The sequence below is a fragment of the Schistocerca americana genome, chromosome 6, assembly GCF_021461395.2.
Source record: "Schistocerca americana isolate TAMUIC-IGC-003095 chromosome 6, iqSchAmer2.1, whole genome shotgun sequence".
NCBI lineage: Eukaryota > Metazoa > Arthropoda > Insecta > Orthoptera > Acrididae > Schistocerca > Schistocerca americana.
In genome coordinates this window covers 272,015,369-272,034,986 of record NC_060124.1, presented here as the reverse complement: position 1 = coordinate 272,034,986, position 19,618 = coordinate 272,015,369, and the positions used below count along the sequence as shown (strand labels likewise).

Below are 19,618 nucleotides of genomic sequence, written 5' to 3'. Positions count from 1 at the left end.
AAAACTTTCACACATGCAGAATGAAAACTGTATTTTTTATGAAAATAGTGTGCATTTCTTTTGGAGTGACCCTCGTATGTGTATGTGTTAACCTACTAGACGCTAGCACATTGTACTGCACGGCGAATGTTCCGCATAAACGAAAGTAGCATCAGGTCCGTCTCACTATTGACATAGACTAACACTGCCGGGAAAAAAGGGCAAAACACAATCGAACAAGTTCGAGGACGAAGGGTAAAGCGGACAGTAAAAAAAAGAAAAAAGAAAAAAAAAGTAAGTTAATGGAACAAGTTTGTTTCCAAACAAGATAGGCAATGCGTATCTTCGATGCTGCTCTGTTGTACACTTGTTTGGAGTGCAATTCTGGTACAAAGACAAACGTGCGTGAGAAGTCTTTATGTAACTATTCTGTTACGTGTCACCGGAGACCGTACGTCCCTTACATCAAAATACCGTACTAAGAAAATACCCACCAACAACGTCCGAAATTTTGTCGGCGCAGTTCAGGTTAACCCTGTACAGCGATTTGACGCGACCTAAAGGCCGATAACTTTTTATTCGGTGATATCGCCGCGAGATCATCGTTTATACAGGGTGTTACAAAAAGGTACGGCCAAACTTTCAGGAAACATTCCTCACACACAAACAAAGAAAAGATGTTATATCGACATGTGTCCGGAAACGCTTAATTTCCATGTTAGAGCTCATTTTAGTTTCGTCAGTATGTACTGTACTTCCTCGATTCACCGCCAGTTGGCCCAATTGAAGGAAGGTAATGATGACTTCGGTACTTGTGTTGACATGCGACTCATTGCTGTACAGTACTAGCATCAAGCACATCAGTACGTAGCATCAAGAGGTTAGTGTTCATCACGAACGTGGTTTTGCAGTCAGTGCAATGTTTACAAATGCGGAGTTGGCAGATGCCCATTTGATGTATGGATTAACACGGGACAATAGCCGTGGCGCGGTACGTTTGTATCGAGACAGATTTCCAGAACGAAGGTGTCCCGACAGGAAGAAGTTCGAAGCAATTGATCGGCGTCTTAGGCAGCACGGAACATTCGAGCCTATGACTCGCGACTGGGGAAGACCTAGAACGACGAGGACACCTGCAATGGACGAGGCAATTCTTCGTGCAGTTGACGATAACCCTAATGTCAGCGTCAGAGAAGTTGTTGCTGTACGAGGTAACGTTGATCACGTCACTGTATGGAGAGCGCTACGGGAGAACCAGTTGTTTCCGTACCATGTACAGCGTATGCAGGCACAATCAGCAGCTGATTGGCCTCCACGGGTACACTTCTGCGAATGGTTCATCCAACAATGTGTCAATCCTCATTTCAGCGCAAATGTTCTCTTTACGGATGAGGTTTCATTCCAATGTGATCAAATTGTAAATTTTCACAATCAACATGTGTGGGCTGACGAGAATCCGCACGCAATTGTGCAATCATGTCATCAACACAGATTTTCTGTGAACGTTTGGGCAGGCATTGTCGGTGATGGGCCCCACGTTCTTCCACCTACGCTCAATGGAGCACATCATGATTTCATACGGGATACTCTACCTGTGCTGCTAGAACATGTGCCTTTACAAGTACGACACAACATGTGGTTCATGCACGATGGAGCTCCTGCACATTTTAGTCGAAGTGTTCGTACGCTTCTCAACAACAGATTCGGTGACCGATGGATTGGTAGAGGCGGACCAATTCCGTGGCTTCCACGCTCTCCTGACCTCAACCCTCTTGACTTTCATTTATGGGGGCATTTGAAAGCTCTTGTCTACGCAACTCCGGTACCATATGTAGAGACTGTTCGTGCTCGTATTGTGGACGGCTGTGATACAATACGCCATTCTCCAGAGCTGCATCAGCGCATCAGTGATTCCATGCGACGGAGGGTGGATGCCCGTATCCTCGCTAACGGAGGACATTTTGAACATTTCTGTAACAAAGTGTTTGAAGTCACGCTGGTACGTTCTGTTACTGTGTGTTTCCATTCCATGATTAATGTGATTTGAAGAGAAGTAATAAAATGAGCTCTAACATGGAAAGTAAGCGTTTCCGGACGCATGTCCACATAACATATTTTCTTTCTTTGTGTGTGAGGAATGTTTCCTGAAAGTTTGGCCGTAACTTTTTGTAACACCCTGTATAGCGTAGAGGACGTTTCGTATAGCTTCAAAAATGTGTTATCGGAGTGCCAAAACAGTGTAACTCATTAGAAGGGGAGCGACTACAACAAATTCCGGGGCACAGTCACTGTGAACAGTGTGTCAGCACACGACGCGGCTGGGAGAGACTCAGAGTGGGACGTGAGACTCACCTGGACGACCTCGGTGCCGGGGGCGGCGTTCTCGACGACGGAGGCGTAGTAGGAGGCGTTGTGGAAGCGCAGGCTGGGCGGCTCGGCGGCGGCGGCGGCGGCGGCGGCGCCGTGGGCGTCGGCGACGCGCACCTCGACGAGCCCGGCGCTGGAGCGCGGCGGGTTGCCCTTGTCGCGCGCCAGCACGTGCAGCTGGAGCAGGCGGCCCGCGTCGCCCGCCAGGCTGTCGGCCGCCGTCACCACGCCCGTGTTGGGGTTCACGCGGAACTTGGCCGGCGGGACGCCCGCGAACCTGCGCACGACACAGCACACACTCACACACTGCATGGCCTGCTCCGTCTAATCCTGCGCCACCTGCTTCGGTATACTGCACACATAAAACCTGTTTTGTGTCGGAATCTGTCCTTTCTTAAGCCTCTGTAACTTCATACCAGGATACGACTTAGACTAATGTATACTCTCAATTGTCAAAACAAACAGTAGTATAACATTTCCAGTGCTACGGCACCGGTATGGCCACGTTCCGAAAGCCAATAAATAAAAGCAGAAAAAGACAAAAAAATGCCTGCTCCGTGTCCACTGGATCTTTCGTGTACACAAAAACGAGCTTGTCACACGAAAATATTCACTACATCGACAACACGAGCAAATCCCACTCCTTATTTAAACCCAGACATCAACTAGTTATCTGTTTGTTTCATCCTCATCAACAAAAACTCCACACTATGTCCGTACAAAAACAATGCTGGAACCAACGCAACTTATCTGGTTTCATCCGTAACGAAAACATTCCTCATGAACAACGGATATCCTTGAGAAGCAGAACCGTGACAAAGCCATTCTACCTGCCGCGCGACATAAATTAGACAGGCAAATGCCCTCACGCTTGATATGGAAGGTAATAATTCCACTTCCAAAGAAAAAGGCGCTGATAGGGGTGAGTGTAATTAATAAGTTATGGTTGCAAAATACTGATAAGAATTATTTACAGGAGGATGGAAAAGCTGGTGGATGCTGACCCCTGGGAAGATTTCGTCCCGGAGAAATGTAGGAACATCCGAGGCAATACTGGTCCTACGATTTACCTTACAAGATAGGTCAGAGGAAGGCAAAACCGCGTTCAGAGCACTTATTGACTCACAGAAAGCTATTGACAATGTCGGCTGCCATAATGTCTTTGAAATTCTGAAGACAGCAGAAGTATAATACAGGGAGCGAGAGGTTATTTATAAATTGTACAGGAACAAGAAGGCATGAAAAGGATGTAGTTGTTGAGAAGGTAGTGAGACAGGGATGCAGCCTGCCCTCGATGTTATTCAGTGTATACACTGATTAGCGAAAAATTCGGAGCCAGAATTATATTTCAGGGACAAGAAATAGAAATTTGAGCTGTGGCGATGGCATTGTAATTCTGTAAGAGATAGAAAAGGATTAGAAGAGTAGTTGAACGGTACGGAGAGTGTCTTAAGAGGACGATACTAAAAGAAATAAAACGCGAAACAAGGTTAACGAAATGTAGTCGAATTAAATCGGGCGATGCTGAGAGACTTAGGATAGGATATGAGATAATAAATACAGTAGATGAGTGTTGCTATTGGGGTAGTAACGTACCCCAGTTCTGCAAGTTTCTCGTGTTCATGAAGTGGAAGAGGACGTAGGGAAAAATATACACACCGACGAAATCCCAGAATCAAACAGGTTGACAGTTGTACTTTCGTACCTACTGTACAACGAGGCTGTGCAGTGATAGTCGGTTCTGCAGGTTTCTCACAACCATGTAGTCTAATGAGACGTAAAGCAGGATGTGGAGAGTGATGGTCCCAAAATCAAGCAGGCTGTAGATAATACTTTTTGTATCAACAGTACGAAGTTGTACAGTCGGAGTTGACTCTGCACACTCCTCACAACAATACAGTCCAACGGTACGCAGGAGAAAATACTGACAGTGAGGGTTTGCCAGTTGGCTCTCCACGCAGTCTTAACAGTGCATAGTACACGGTACGTACCCGAAGACGACCTCTCCGTTGGCCCCGGCGTCGGCGTCCTCTGCGGTGAGGCGCACCACGACGTGGCCGGGCTGCGTGTAGGCGGGCACCACGGCCGTGAAGGGGTGGCTGGTGAAGGTGGGCGCGTTGTCGTTCACGTCGCTCACCGACACCGTGACGGGCACGCGCGTGGAGCGCGCGTCGTAGCGGCCGCCGTCGGTGGCCACCACTTGGAAGCTGTACGAGCGCTGCCGCTCGTAGTCGAACAACCTGCGGCACCCCACACACACACGACTCACACTCTGTCCCCTGGCGTCGCCTCCACTGCCGCCTGCCGAGCCGCTGTGCACAAGTGGCGAAACCAGCAGGGGGCTGCCCACTCGGGACACAGCTTCTCAGCTGAGTAGTTGTAACGTAACAGGATTTCGAGATCTTTTGTACATCATTTATTTTAGGAAGGGCAAGCATTAAAATAATAAAGTAGTGATTCTGTGTTTTTGGGAGCTAGTAGGTAGTACGAATTCATTCAGAATGGAAGTACGTGTGTGACGCTGTTGAGAAATTACGAGAACAGTTACCGAACGAATTAAGAGGAGCTCTGCTAGGAACGTAACGGGTCAGCATAGCCCATATGCAAGTGCAGCAGAGACTTTGAAAGAATTTAAATGTGAATCTCTGAAAGACAGGGACATTGTGCTCCGGAGATCCTTTGCGATAAATTTAGGCCGGCCGGAGTGGCCGTGCGGTTCTAGGCGCTACAGTCTGGAACCGAACGACCGCTACGGTCGCAGGTTCGAATCCTGCCTTGGGCATGGATGCGTGTGATGTCCTTAGGTTAGTTAGGTTTAAGTAGTTCTAAGACCTAGGGAACTGATGACCTCAGATGTTAAGTCCCATAGTGCTCAGAGCCATTTGAACCATTTGATAAATTTAGAGAATCGGTATTCGAGGAAAATCACTTACCAATTCTGCTATTTCCGTCGTAGGAATGGCGAGAGTGAAAGCGATTACACAGCATATCGAGGCATACAGATTCTCATACCTCAGTATACGAATGGAACAAGATGCAAATCGCTTACGTTCCTATTAAGTACACTCCACCATATATTGTAGAGTGACTTGCAGAGTATATAAAGAGGACGAACAAAACAAGGGTTCAACAAGAGCTCTCGTCTGATTACAAAGACATATGTGTTAGTTCACGTTCAGTATCATACTCACAGCCAAGTAATGCCCGAGCTATAAATAACAAACACCTGACAGTGAGGACTGTTTCGTTACTTAGTCTGAGCTGGGAGGAAGTACAATAATCGTGCATAATGCACCTTTTCTTTATGGGATGACCTTCTGGTGCCGGTGTAGAAATCCAGTCCATCAGTTAGTTTAGACGATTTTCAAATGTTCCATTCCAATGTGTCCGCCCCAGTAGCAGAGCACTGAGCGTCTTCCGCCCCTTCCCTCTCGCTCTCTCCTTCGCTCTCTCTCTTTCTCTCTCTCTCTCTCTCTCTCTCTCTCTCAGTGTGGAGGAACCAATTCCCAGTACTGACGCGGATTTTACTTCATGGGGGGGGGGGGCTGGAACAAAGTCCTCTTAGGCACGTGAGAGGATACTTAAGTGGGAAGCAGCGGCTCCAAGGTCCGGCATTCTGACAACAGCTGCGAGAGCCGTGAGTTGGCCCCAGTGCCCCTCCGTATCACATCTAAACGACGCCGTTTCGCCGTTTGGCAGAGAATGATATGGCGAGCGGTCAGCATCGCCTGATCCGCTGGTCTTGATCGCGGAAATCTTAATTACAGTGAAAGGTACTCAAAGGTTAGGCCAATTAATTCAAAATGAGAGGCTGGTAAATAAAGCAGTAGTGGAAGGTCGGACAGTGTCGCGGCAGCGGATTGTATCTGATAACAGCTCTAGTGCTAAGTGGGGCACCTAAAGCGCCGCTCTAGTGAGAATTATGGACGAACGCGATTTAGAATCAAAACAACTGTGCGTGTCATCTACTTCTAATGACTTTTCCGGTGCACGAACTTAACAGAGGACTGTTGTGTTCTGTTTGCAAGTGAGTAATATTATAATTTTATTGCGTTTTTACATCCAATAGCTGTTATTGTCGATATTATAGGTTGTGACAATGTAATAAGTTATAACAATGGTGACGTTAAACTACACAGAGGTGCAATCAGGTTCTATCGGAAAAAGCAAGTTTAGGTTCAAAGTGGCTCTGAGCACTATGGGACTCAACTGCTGTGGTCCCCTAGAACTTAGAACTACTTAAACCTAACTAACCTAAGGACAGCACACAACACCCAGCCATCACGAGGCAGAGAAAATCCCTGACCCCGCCGGGAATCGAACCCGGGAACCCGGGCGTGCGAAGCGAGAACGCTACCGCAAGTTTAGGGCTGTACCGGAAAACCACATATAATTTTTGCTTTTTTAACCTTTAAGAAGCAGATATGGAGAAATCACGACATAAATGGAATGAAAATAACATAAAGGAAGTAGTAGAAAAAGTCACATTTCTCCAAATAACAATCGGCGGAGCAAGTGAGAAATATACTGTTCCAAGGAATACTAGGCATGTGAGAACATCCACTACAGGAAAGAACGTCTTACGACCAATGCAGCCTACGAAAAAGACTGGATTAATCCCAAATTTGTGAGGGTTGGGCTCATGACAATTGCGCCCAAACACATCTGAACAGTCTTAAGTACCCGTGTTACAAATGTTTTACTAAAGGCTACAGTTATATTTTGATTTAGGCGTATTCTGTTCAAAACTAATTAAATAACTTCATTATGAATTTCGCTTTTTTTTTTTCAACTTCCCCCTACGTGGAAACTTAGTACTAACATATATAAGTTATATTTACTTCAATATTTAATTGGCTTACTTCAGTATCAGTAGTTATTTACGGTCCAATTAAAACTTTTCCTAAAAAGAACGATTTGTTACGTATAGCAATTTCATGTACGATACAGCCCACCAAAAATTTAAATGACCAAAATGCAACGGATGAAAAAATACAGAAACACCAAACGGCATATATTCTTGCGACACAGAGTTTTATAATTCTAACAAGAATGAGAAGAATGTTGAAATACTATCTTCAGAAAAAATTATAATTCTTTCCTACCCGATCTATTACCCACAAAAAATCATAATGAAAATTCGCCGAAAGTGAGTCTACGTTGCTCAGTGGCACCGCTGCTAGGTAACAAAACTACAAGCAAAGAAGACAACTATATAAATAAATGAAAATAAGGAAAACATCTGGAGGAGTAAGGTGTCTGAAGTTTAATGTTCACAGACGAACGTAAACATATTTCAGAGAAGGCCGTGGTAGAATTTTTCTTATTTTCTCATCCGACGTACCGGCTGTGTTTTAAGGAAAGGCAAGAAAGTATAGGACGGAACGTTGACTCAAATCTTGTTTCGTGAGTTTCACGGCACATCCACGAATCGAGTCAGAACGGCAGCGGAAACAGCACACTGCGAGGAGTGGTCAGTGAGAACTGCGCTCAGTACCTTTAATCGCAGGCCCCCTGTCGGCCACCGACAGCAGAGAGCGGGCGCCCGCGAGTGCTGTGAAGAGAGAGCGGCGGGCGGAATGCGCTCGCGGCCGCCAGCTGAGCCGGGGTGACAGCGGCGGCGCGCCGGGCACTGCACTGCACTGCACTGGCCGGGACGTTTACGAGCGCCGGTGTGCGCGCCGCTCGTAAATTTCGCGGCGCGAGGAAGTGATTCACTGCCGACCGCAACCCGGCACGCATTTACGCAGGAGGATGCACCGTCTTAACTCGCGACTGCTTTACTTTTTCCCTTGTCAGGCATCTTTCGCTCAGCGGCGCGAAGCTAACGCGCCGCAATGATAATAAAATCAATGTACCGCACAGCGGCAGACAACCTAGCGCCGGTGCTGCAACTAAAGAGGTGAAGCGCGATTCGCTTCAGTTGGCCTCCCCCTCTATCCAGTGCATCCTGAGGAGGGGATGAAGACGGCATCCATTCGTCAGGAAACTACGACAATTACGACAGTACAAGTGTCGGTCAAGGTGTGTTAGGTTACGTATCTTCTCATGCCTGGTCCCGTGTGCTAGTCCCGTTCACGGTTGTGTTCGCCAGGGACAGTTCTACATCTACATCTACATCAATACTCCGCAAGCTACCTGACGATGTGTGGCGGAGGGTACCTTGAGTACCTCTATCGGTTCTCCCTACTATTCCAGTCTCGCTTTGTTCTTGGAAAGAAAGACTGTCGGTATGCCTCTGTGTGGGCTCTAATCTATCTCATGTTATCCTCACGGTCTCTTCGCTAGATATACGTAGCAGGGAGCAATACACTGCTTGACTCCTCGGTGAAGGTATGTTCTCGAAACTTCAACAAAAGCCCGTACCGAGCAACTGAGCGTCTCTCCTGCAGAGTCTTCCACTGGAGCTTATCTATCATCTCCGTAACGCTTTCGCGATTACTAAATGATCCTGTAGCGAAGCGCGCTGCTCTCCGTTGGATCTTCTCTATCTGTTCTATCAACCCTATCTGGTACGGATCCCACACTGCTGAGTAATATTCAAGCAGTGGGCGAACAAGTGTACTGTAACCTACTTCCTTTGTTTTCGGACTGCATTTCCTTAAGATTCTTCCTATGAATCTCAGTGTGGCATCTGCTTTACCGACGATCAACTTTATATGATCATTACATTTTAAATCACTCCTATTGCCTACTCCTAGATAATTTATGGAATTAACTGCTTCCAGTTGCTGACCTGCTGTATTGTAGCTAAATGATAAAGGACCTTTCTTTCTGTGTATTCGCAGCATATTACACTTGTCTACATTGAGATCCAATTGCCATTCCCTGCACCATGCGTCAATTCGTTGCAGATCCTCCTGCATTTCAGTACAATTTTCCATTGTTACAACCTCTCGATATACCACAGCATCATCCGCAAAAAGCCTCAGTGAACTTCCGATGTTATCCACAAGATCATTTATGGAAATAGTGAATAGCAACGGTCCTACGACACTCCCTTGCGGCACGCCTGAAATCACTCTTACTTCGGAAGACTTCTCTCCATTGAGAATGACATGCTGCGTTCTGTTATCTATGTCAATTGGTCTGACAGTCCAAAATGGTTCAAATGGCTCTGAGCACTATGGGACTTAACATCTGTGGTCATCAGTCCCCTAGAACTTAGAACTACTTAAACCTAACTAACCTAAGGACATCACACACATCCATGCCCGAGGCAGGAATCGAACCTGCGACCGTAGCTCTGACAGTCCGTATGCTCTTACTTTGTTCATTGAAAGTTGCAGGGGAAGAGGAATTTTGTTCGACCTTAAGATGACGGGCCAAGTTGTTCTAATCCTACTAAATGGCTGCTGGCGTAGCCGACTAGGCCTCTATCGAATAATTTTCCCGTGACGTCTAGTGTTTCGCACATCCTTTGTGGCGAAACTTCTTACATTCATGGCAGGAAGCACAATCTTACAGAATTGCTACAAATGAGAGCAGGAAATGACCAATTGAATTTCTTCTATTCCGCTCTGTCCGCAGCTCGTGGTCTTGCGGTAGTGTTCTCGTTTCCCGCGCACGGTGTCCCGGGTTAGATTCCCGGCGGGGTCAGGGATTTTCCCTGGCTCCAGATGACTGGGTATTGTTGTGTCGCAGTCATCATCATCATTATCATTCATCCCCATTACGGTCGGAGGAAGGCAATGGCAAACCACTTCCTCTAGGATCTTGTCTAGTATGGCGGTGCGGGCCTCCCGCATCGTCCCCTACGCTCCTCGGAGAATGGGACCTCATCACTATTCCGCTCCCGTTCCTGAAGGCCTAAAAGTTTTTATTTTGTGGGGCGGTTTGGAGCTCACGAAATCAAGTAGTCGGCCGGCACGCCTCCTGAGGTGGAGAATTGTGTCTTCGGAAGTCGAGAGGAGGTGATCTTTCGCAGTCAAACAAGAGATTTGTTGAAGTACAGAAAATGGAGAGATTCCGTAAGTGCCTTCCCGTACGCGGGCGTGATTCCTAGTCGAACCGTTGCGGCTTTCTATGGGAGTGTTGGCGCCCAGTGAGTGTGCCCTCTGCGGTGGAGGTGTGTTTTCATAATCGAATTCAGAGGTCGGGAGAAGGTGATTCTTCGTGATCGCAGAGTTATGTCTGGTAGTGCGGAAGACTGAGGGATTCTAAGTGCTTTCCCACGCGCTGGCGTATATTTCGTGTGGAGCCACTCCGGTTTCCTAGGCGATTGTTGGCGTTCAGCGTGTGTGCACGCGCTCAGTAGGTATACCAAGCAAATTAGGATGTGGTCCCGGGTAGTAAACCGGTCAGCGATATTTAGTTAACCGGTCGGCGGTGTTCACTGAACGAGGTGGACTCCGCGAGGTTTTCACTGAAGCCACTAAATAATATTCATTCCCATGGAAATTTGATTGCAACGTTTGTGTGTGTCTCTTGACCTACTGTTTTTGTACTGTATTCCTGTTTTGTTGTTGTGAATATTACAGGCTGCAGTTGCTAGTAGGCATCAAGTAGTCGGATATCGGAATCTTTCTGTAAGTGGTTGGGTTGCTAAACGCTCTTTAATTGCTGACTGTATACTGAGTTTAACCGTGCCTTGCGGTGGAAAGCGAGGCTGGCGATCCTTATTTCGACTGATTTCATACGCCTGTAGCAGTGCGGAGAACTAATCCGGCTCCGTCCATAAACGTTTACGATCAGACTGCGGAGCAGTTGGTCAGGTAATTTGTATCGCGCGCCGAAGGTCGCCAAGAGAGTGTAAGCTCTGCCCGTGGCCGCAAAGATGAATTTGGGCGGCGCAACGGAAGCCACGAGACAGGAAAGAGAGGAAAAGTCTCTGATGTATTACTTCATAGCTTCCTTAGGTTTGCATGCATCTTTTTTTTATACCTGAAGTGACCATTCTCTCTGTCTTACCCGCTGAGTTAAGGGTGAAACAGAAATAACTGCTACATTCTGAAGAACTCATGAAATAAAACGACATATGAAACGACTGATAAGATTGGCATCTAGCTGTTTCTGAAAATTCATGATTTTTGCTGAAGTTTTTCCCTAAGGATACATTCTCCCTCGAGAGAACTAGGGTATAGAAAAGCTAAATTTGTCTTTATATTGATAGCCCTAGAATTGGATTCTGCGCCGTACTAGCTTTAAAAAGGTACGAGATTTTAGTGCGGTCTACGTGTGTGAGACAAGCAGCAGCTTTTTCTCTTATTGTTATTTCTAGACTCACGGTACTGGAGCGCGAATCAAAGAAATATCAACGAAACAAGAACCTAAAATATGAATATTGTGCGTTACTTTGTCAAACAAGTAGCTTGGAGGATGTGAGAAATGTGTCGTAGTCAACTAAAGCTCCGAGTGCAGTCTTCGGTGTATGGTATCGCTTATTGTGAGTTCGCAGCTTTTGGTACTCCACGCTCTAGTCAGAATTTTGAAGTACTGCTACCTTCCTTTACTTCTCCTCCTTCACGCAATCCTTCTTCTTTGAAATTAGACTTAATGTCAAATAAAGCAAACTGGGCCAACCTTCCCGCAGTACGTGCTTCATAACAAACATGGACGCAACTCCGCGTTCCGTGGTTAGATGTAAACAGTTCGGCTTGCTGAGCTTTTCAAGTTGGAAAATAGTAACTGAGTCTTTATAGTCCCTTAGGATGTCTGAAGAGTCATATGAAGTTGGCACCCGACTTTCGAGAGATATAGATTTTTCACAGTTCTTGGTAGATATGCTATAGTTCTAGAATTCACTGTACAAAATTTGAATAATTCCGCAGAATTTCGAGAAAAAATTATCGTCACAATTTTGAATAGCTCCAGAAGAGTTCTACATAAAACCGTAAGTAAATAGAATGCTGCTATCACCGATGACAAAGTTCTTCCAAGCCGAGGAGACGTTTCAGTTCTGGTAGAGTGTGCATTTTTATGGGTGTTATGGTTCAGTTACACTTGAGCGACAACTGCAGAGGAGCACTGACTGAACGAACATAATCGTACAGTTCATTCGAGCGTATGTTGCTCAGCGACGTGTTCTTTGTTATCCGATTGTTACGTACTTCTTACCTTAAGGGCATGTCATCCAAATATTCGCCCTTTCTTTTAATAGAGTTTCATGATGTTCTTCTGTTTGATAAATGTTCTGAAGCTAGTGTATGGTCATGGTGGTCTTGCAAAGCTGAAAATGAGTTTTCGCTGCCTCTGATAAATAAATTAAAAGAGCACCGCGAATTCCTGTCGCAAAATCTCCGCAGTACTTCAGATTCTAGAACGCTACACACTGAAAATAGTACGTTACCGTGACCATTAAAAACGCTGCAAAATCTACCTCTGCTACAATATTAGTTTGAATGGTTAATTTAAATTAGACAACGAAACACTAAGTAACCGTTGCGCAGATGGCCAACCAGTTAGGAGTCGGGCAGTTCTCCTACCTGAGGACAAAGTTTTCCGAGTTCAGAAGTGGTTTCCTTTGTTTTGTATGTAATTTGAGTCCCTCATTACTGCAAGTTGTCTCGTAAAATAATATCTGCACAAAAAATATCTTTAGTTTTTCTATGGAACTGCTGGGGAGATATTCAGAGTTATGATCATAATTTTTATTGGCAAATAAATTTTATACAAGATTAAAATCTTCCCGAGTACTTTTGTTTTCTTCGCGAAATTGTGGAGAACTATACAAAATTTGAAGAGAGAACTCTAGAACCAAACCACGTCCATAATAAAACTCTGAACAACACGTATATTTTTCGAAACTCGTGTGCGTACTTCACCAGACTTGTCTGGAGCCTTAGGAGATGGACATTAAGACACAGAAAGATGCCTTAGGCAACGGTCTACCATCGACATAATAAGACTCACCAAGAGTGCAAATAAGGACTGTGGGAACACTGTAAGATTAAACAAGAAAAACTAACCACAGTGTTTCAGGTGACGAAAGCCATTATTTGACGCACTGTCGTCGTAGTAGCGCGATATAATACATCTTGCTCGCATCGGCGGTGGCTGCGCGTCAGAGATACTGCGGAATCCGGCGTGTCCCCGATAGTTTCGAGTACTCGCCGGAGCCACACACAAGTGACTGCGCCGATGTCAGATAACGTTTCAAGGTGGAGGCAACCGAGTCAGTAGGAAAATGGCATTCTGGCGCGGTGTGTCTGCAATGTTAGACAGCGGCGCATCGGCGATGCAGCGATTATGCTGATAAAACAAGCGATGGGGGAGCCGGCCGGCCGGTTAATGGTGGCACTTGGCCGCCGTCTCGCGGGTCGCGCGCGTAAAAAGAGCAGCAGCGGTAGGGGCGGGAGGCCGGCAGGGGCCAAGTGTGACGCCGCCTAACAAGTGTCTGCCGTATTGAGGGGGGAGGGCTTTCGGCTGAGTAACGAGCCGCGGGCGGGGTGGGGGGGAGGCGAACTCTGACCCCAGCCGCCAGCGGCTCCGCGAGATGGCGGGCCGCGATGGCGGGGGCGGGGGCGGGGGCAGCGGCGGCGGAGGCAGATAGGACGCGAGATAGCCGCTTGTCAGCGCCCGGACGCCGCCTGTCCGTCAAGGCGCGCCGTGGGCCGCATACGTGCGGCCGCGCCGCCGGCAAAAACTGTTTACTCTAGTTGGAACTGGCGCTGGCGCAGTCGGCCCGACTGAATCGGATTAAGAGAGACGCGACCGAGCGCTCGCTGCGGCTACCGCCCGGCTGCCGGTAGACGGTTTTGACGCCCGCCTGTGGCGTACCGGCGTCCGAGCGGGCTGTCGCCGCACCTGCCAGCCGCCGGTCCTGGGAAAGCGCGCCGGGCTCGGCGTGACGGCGGCTCAGGTGCCTCGGCAGTGACGTGGCAGGCAGGGAGGCGGTGCGTGGCGTCTCGTCGACGGAGATGTTACTCGTGGCGGGACACTGACTCGGCTCGAGCAGCTGGGCGTGGCCAGGCCGGACGAACCACTCTAGCGTTTGTATGATGCAACAACGGATGCCTATCAGACACGAGTGTGATCCATTCTGTTGTAGTTAATTCTGTCAAAGTGATCTGTCCGTTTTGTACTACATAACGTTTCGCAAACATCCCTCCGATTTCTCGAGACTACATGAATGCTGATAGAAACTCGGAGTAAATTTTACCAACGTGCCTTCTTCAGAGCCTCCGTGACAACGATTTAGTGACACACAATCAGCAATTATTAAGAAAATACCCTCCTTCGCAACACAACTAGCGCTCTGTTCTCTTGGAGTTACGAGTGCTACCGACAGCGGATCTCAGATTTATTTCATATTTCTGGTTATGCAGAAGGCTTTCCGTAACTTTCCCGACAAATGGCTTCTACCGATACTGCGTGCCTAAGGTGCACCGTCTCAGTTGTACGACTGGTTTTGTGTCCTCTGGCAAGAAAGTTCACTATTCGTAGTACCTGTCTTAAAATCATCCAATAAAGCAGGAGTGATATCTGGCATTCCCCAAGGAGCTGAAAAAGGGCCTCTGTTGTTTCTAATCTATATAAATGATTTAGGAGACAATCTCAGCAGCCGTCTTATGCTCTTTGCTGACGATGCTGCAATTTATCACGTAGTAAAGACATCAGAAGATCGCAAAATGTGTGGTGCAAAAAATGGCAACTGATTCTAAATAGTGTAAAATGTGAGGTCATCCGCGTGTGTACCAAAAGGAATCTATTAAATTTCGGCTACACGATAAATCACACAAATCTGAAGGCTGTCAATTCAACTAAATACCGAGGAATAACAATTAGGAACAGCTTAAATCGTGTAGATAATGACATGGGAAAGGTGAACCGAAGACTGCGTTTTATTGGCAGAACGCAGAAGAAGCAGAAAATCCACTACGCTTGTGCATTATCTGCTAGATTATTCCAGCTCGGTATGTATCTTTACCAAATACGGTTCACGCAGGACATCGAAATAGTTGAAAAAAGGGCAGCTCATTTCGTATTATTGATAAATACGAGAGAGGGTGGCACGGAAGTGACACGCGAGTTGGGGCGGCAATCATTAAAACAAGGGCTATTTTCGTTACTGCAGGATATTTTCACGACATTTCAATCACAAACTTTCTCCACCGAATGGGAAAATATTTTGTTGGTGCCCACTACATAGGGAGAAATAGCAGTTGTAATGTAATAACAGGAATCAGAGTTCGCACGGAACGTTTTAAGTGTTGCGTTTTTCAAAAAAAATGGTTCAAATGGCTCTGAGCACTATGGGACTTAACATCTATGGTCATCAGTCCCCTAGAACTTAGAACTAATTAAACCTAACTAACCTAAGAACAGCACACAACACCCAGCCATCACGAGGCAGAGAAAATCCCTGACCCCGCCGGGAATCGAACCCGGGAACCCGGGCGTGGGAAGCGAGAACGCTACCGCACGACCACGAGATGCGGGCCGTTGCGTTTTTCCCGCGCTCGCTATTAGAGAGTGGAACGGTAGAGAGATAACTTGAAAGTGGTTCGATGAACCCTCTGGTAAGAACTTAATTATTAATTACAGAGTAGCGATGTAGATGTGTCATGAAAGGACATGCGAGCGAACAAGCTACCTAGCTGCACCTGGAAGACCACTGCCAGCAACCAAATGAACTGGCGACTTACAACTAGCGAATTACAATACTACACCACTTCTTATCATTTCTGCTTTTTGTTCTACTTTTTCAATACAGTCACACACTTACGTGATGCTCCGAACTGCTTTATGTATCACACATCGAACAATGCCCGATTTACACGTTTAGCTGATGTGCATGAAGGGCATCATTGACAGGTATAAATTAGAGTAAATTGCACCATATTGTTTCTTAGCGGTGTATGTTAGGAGCTGTCCAACCTTTAGATACCCACACCAAATCAAAGTCGTTCGGCAAGCACCAGGTAACAAGGGAATTGCATAATACGGAGCTAGGCTGCAGTAGCTGTGGTCTTGAGTTCGACTCCTCATACACAACACTGCCGCCGGTTTGCAATCTAGTTCGTGAATACGTTGAGAAACAGATTCTAAAACGCTATGAAACTATCTGTTTGTGAAACCGAAAAGAAGCTGTACAAGGGGCACTAACCTAGGTCTACTGTTCACTGGCTGCCTAAAACTACAACCGCGACTGAAATAGGAGAAGAGAATTAATTTCCAGTGATGTGTTTGTTCCTTATCTGAAAGAGCGACAAAATGCCAGCAGAGCTGGCGGTTATGTTGACACGGGGTACTGTAGCCGTGACGCAGAAAGGGCTCTGCAGGGATCACGGAAACCCCATCTCTCGCCTTCGTGAGGCAAGCTCCCGGCAGACGCGACACAAAAGGAGGATGCGCGCCTCTGAATGACGCCGGTGTAAAAGTAAAATGAGCGCCTAATTGTTCATTGTCAATATGCAGCCGGCGTACAATGAGCATTGTCCGAGGGCGCGCCCGCCGCCCACGCCACCACCAACAGGGGAGCGACCCCTTGCTTCCTCCTGCCATCTTCCTGCCGGGGTGTCCGCGGTCTGACGGAAGGAGTCACGTCACTCTGGCTGCCCTAAAAGCAGAGTGGCTTCCGTCTTGCGGTCGTCCTTTACAGGCCGAGTTCTAAGCGACGGTGCGAAATTGCACTATTGAGAAAACGATGTACGTACAGCAGGTCTATGTATGTCTCGCGATACATAATGTAAAGGGACGTTAGGGAAGTCAACAAGACGTTGGTCTTCACGTCGACAGTGTAGATCGAGATGTGGTTACATGGCGAGCCATACCAGAAGAATGCTGCCCATATGTCAAAGACTGCCAGCGTAGGTCGTTGCTGTGCAGAATGCGGAAGCAGATCTACACAGGACACCAGTGGCAGCCTATGCAGTGTATGGTAGAGTTTCTCAGTCACTTCACAGCTCAGCTCCGGCTAGTGCAGGAGTCAGCCCGTCGGTAGGAGGGAAGCGTTTCATTGTACACGCGACACAGCCGAACACTTCCTGCAAGAGGGGTGAGTCGAGCGTGGGGTACATTCGGACATCTGCAGCCATCTGCGTAGAGGAAACCCGAGATCTGTTTTAAATGGTAGCGAGTCGAACTGCTCTGTTACTGAAAAATTCTGCGAACATCCACACGAGTTACCAAGCTGCAATGCTTGAGAAATAAATGGCTTTCCCCAAAGCTTCCTTCAGAACGGAACCTGTCCGTTGCAGAAAACTGGACTGAGAAATTATACGGCGCATCTGTAGTAATTGGTTCCACCATCAATTAAATTTAAGCACAGTGCTTTTTTAATAATTTAGATCAAAGAAAATATTTGTCCTTTTCACGTGCTTGAACTTATAAAGTTAAGAGATGCTGGATTATTCCATATGGCAGATTGTAACGAGTTGTTGTAAACATGAGAAATTGTCAGATGGCTCCGCCGGTAAGTATCAGGCCATAATTCCAGAAGTCGGATGTTGAATTCTAAGAAGGAATTTTCCCGCCACCTAACACTTCTCTGGTCTCTGGCAATGATACGAGTAAGTGCGTGCGTGAATGATGCCTAGCTGCCGATTCCACGTTGTAATGTAGGTCGACTATACCGTATTTTGCGGATTATAAGAGGCTACTAACTATAAGACGCACCTTAATTTTTGAGCAATTTCTTAAGAAAATAAATTTTTTACCATTTTTATTGTTAGACTGCAAAGCAAGGCTAAAAAAGTTCTTAGTTTATAGAACCTAACAGGCCTTTAAAATCCCTGAAAATCGTCATCTGAACTTTCCCCTTCTTCTTCTTCTTCTTCTTCTTCTTCTTCTTCCTCTTCTCGTCATCGTTGTCCTCTTCATATATAAAGTGGTCTTCACTGCTTCTTCAAAGATTTAACAATAATATCTTTGGTCACTCTAAACGACGGCTGTTTTATTCACTGACACACTTGTTTGATTGTAGGTCGGTTTAAACCTCCCTTAGGCCTTAATTCGTGTTCGGTCTCATTCGTAATCTATGTGTTCCATTCCTCTTTCAAGTGCACTTTAAATGCTTTATTTATCGAGACATCAAGATGTTGCAGTTGCGAAGTAAGTCCTACCGGAGTACAAGCAAGCTCAGTATTTCCGTGTCTCAATTTCTCTTTCACAGAATTTTTGAAATGATTACTACCGATATATGGCCATTTTTAAGACTGGCAGGAATTTTAAATCAAGCACTGGATATTTTTATGTTAATTACAACATTTTGGAGGCAATTTTCGGAAGAAAAAATTGGTGTTATAGTCTTCAAAATACGGCAATTCAATGCGAAATGGAAGTTGGAAGGTCTGAGGAAGTCAAAGGCATACTACGTCCACTAGGCCCACACCTAGTACGGCGCCGCGGTATTCAAACCACCTTTCAGGTTCAAGCGGCTTTTCTACCTTAACGACATCGTAACCGGTCATGAGTCAATTCTATAGATCTCCGCGTGCCTTACTTCACTTTCTTGCGTGTTTCTCGGGACACCACTTTGCTCAACTGTTTCCTGCTGACAGAGTTCACCAACCCACCAGGACAGAGACGTGCCACGTGCAGAGACTCGCCAGAGTGGCGCGAAATAGAAAGACGTGCACCAGACCGATTATTTCATTTCATTTCACTTGCCTCCCTTTTCTTGTTCCAGTCGCCAGTGGTAGGCCTCCGTGAGAGCTGTAAGCACTCTAATGTTATAGCCGTGGTATTTTCACGAGTTATATGTAGGAGAAAGCAAGACATGCTGTTATCATCTTCTAGGAACGTACGTTGCTGGAAATTTAACACACAGCGTTGCACAACTGCCTCCGGAGTTCTATGGGTATCTCCATGCTTTCTGTGTCGAAAAGTATTCCTTTTCCTTTGTATTTTCTGTTTTCCCTATCAATTTCTATTTGGTAAGAGTCCCACGCTAACTCAAGTAGCTGTCGAACGTGGGTTTTATCAGTTACTTCCTTCGTGATCACACTACACTACCTGAAGAGTATTACAGTAAATTTTTGTCTGGTATCTGCCTTTCCTACCACTAGTTTTATGTGGTCATTCTATTTTAAATAGCGTCGTATGGTTCAAATGGTTCAAGTGGCTCTGAGCACTATGGGACTTTACATCTGAGGTCATCAGTCCCCTAGAACTTAGAACTACTTAAACCTAACTAACCTAAGGACATCACACACATCCATGCCAGAGGCAAGATTCGAACCTGCGACCGTAGCGGTCGCGCAGTTCCAGACTGAAGCGCCTAGAACCACTCGGCCACACCGGCCGGCATAGCGTCGTATGAATACTGCTAGACAGTTAATGGATCTGCCTGTTCCCCGTGACTGGTCGTCAATTTTCTGTCATACAATAA

General features: G+C 46.5%; 1 protein-coding gene across 1 annotated transcript in view; it reads right to left on the bottom strand.

The window, feature by feature from the left end:
* LOC124620087 (protein dachsous) overlaps window positions 1–19,618 on the bottom strand; it is a 327,560-nt gene that overhangs the window by 63,974 nt on the left and 243,968 nt on the right. Inside the window, exons 18-19 of the mRNA XM_047146756.1 lie at window positions 4,338–4,586; window positions 2,332–2,623 (exon numbers count right to left, since the gene is read on the bottom strand). Coding sequence (XP_047002712.1) covers window positions 2,332–2,623; window positions 4,338–4,586 — 541 coding nt within the window. The remainder of the gene's footprint in view (window positions 1–2,331; window positions 2,624–4,337; window positions 4,587–19,618) is intronic.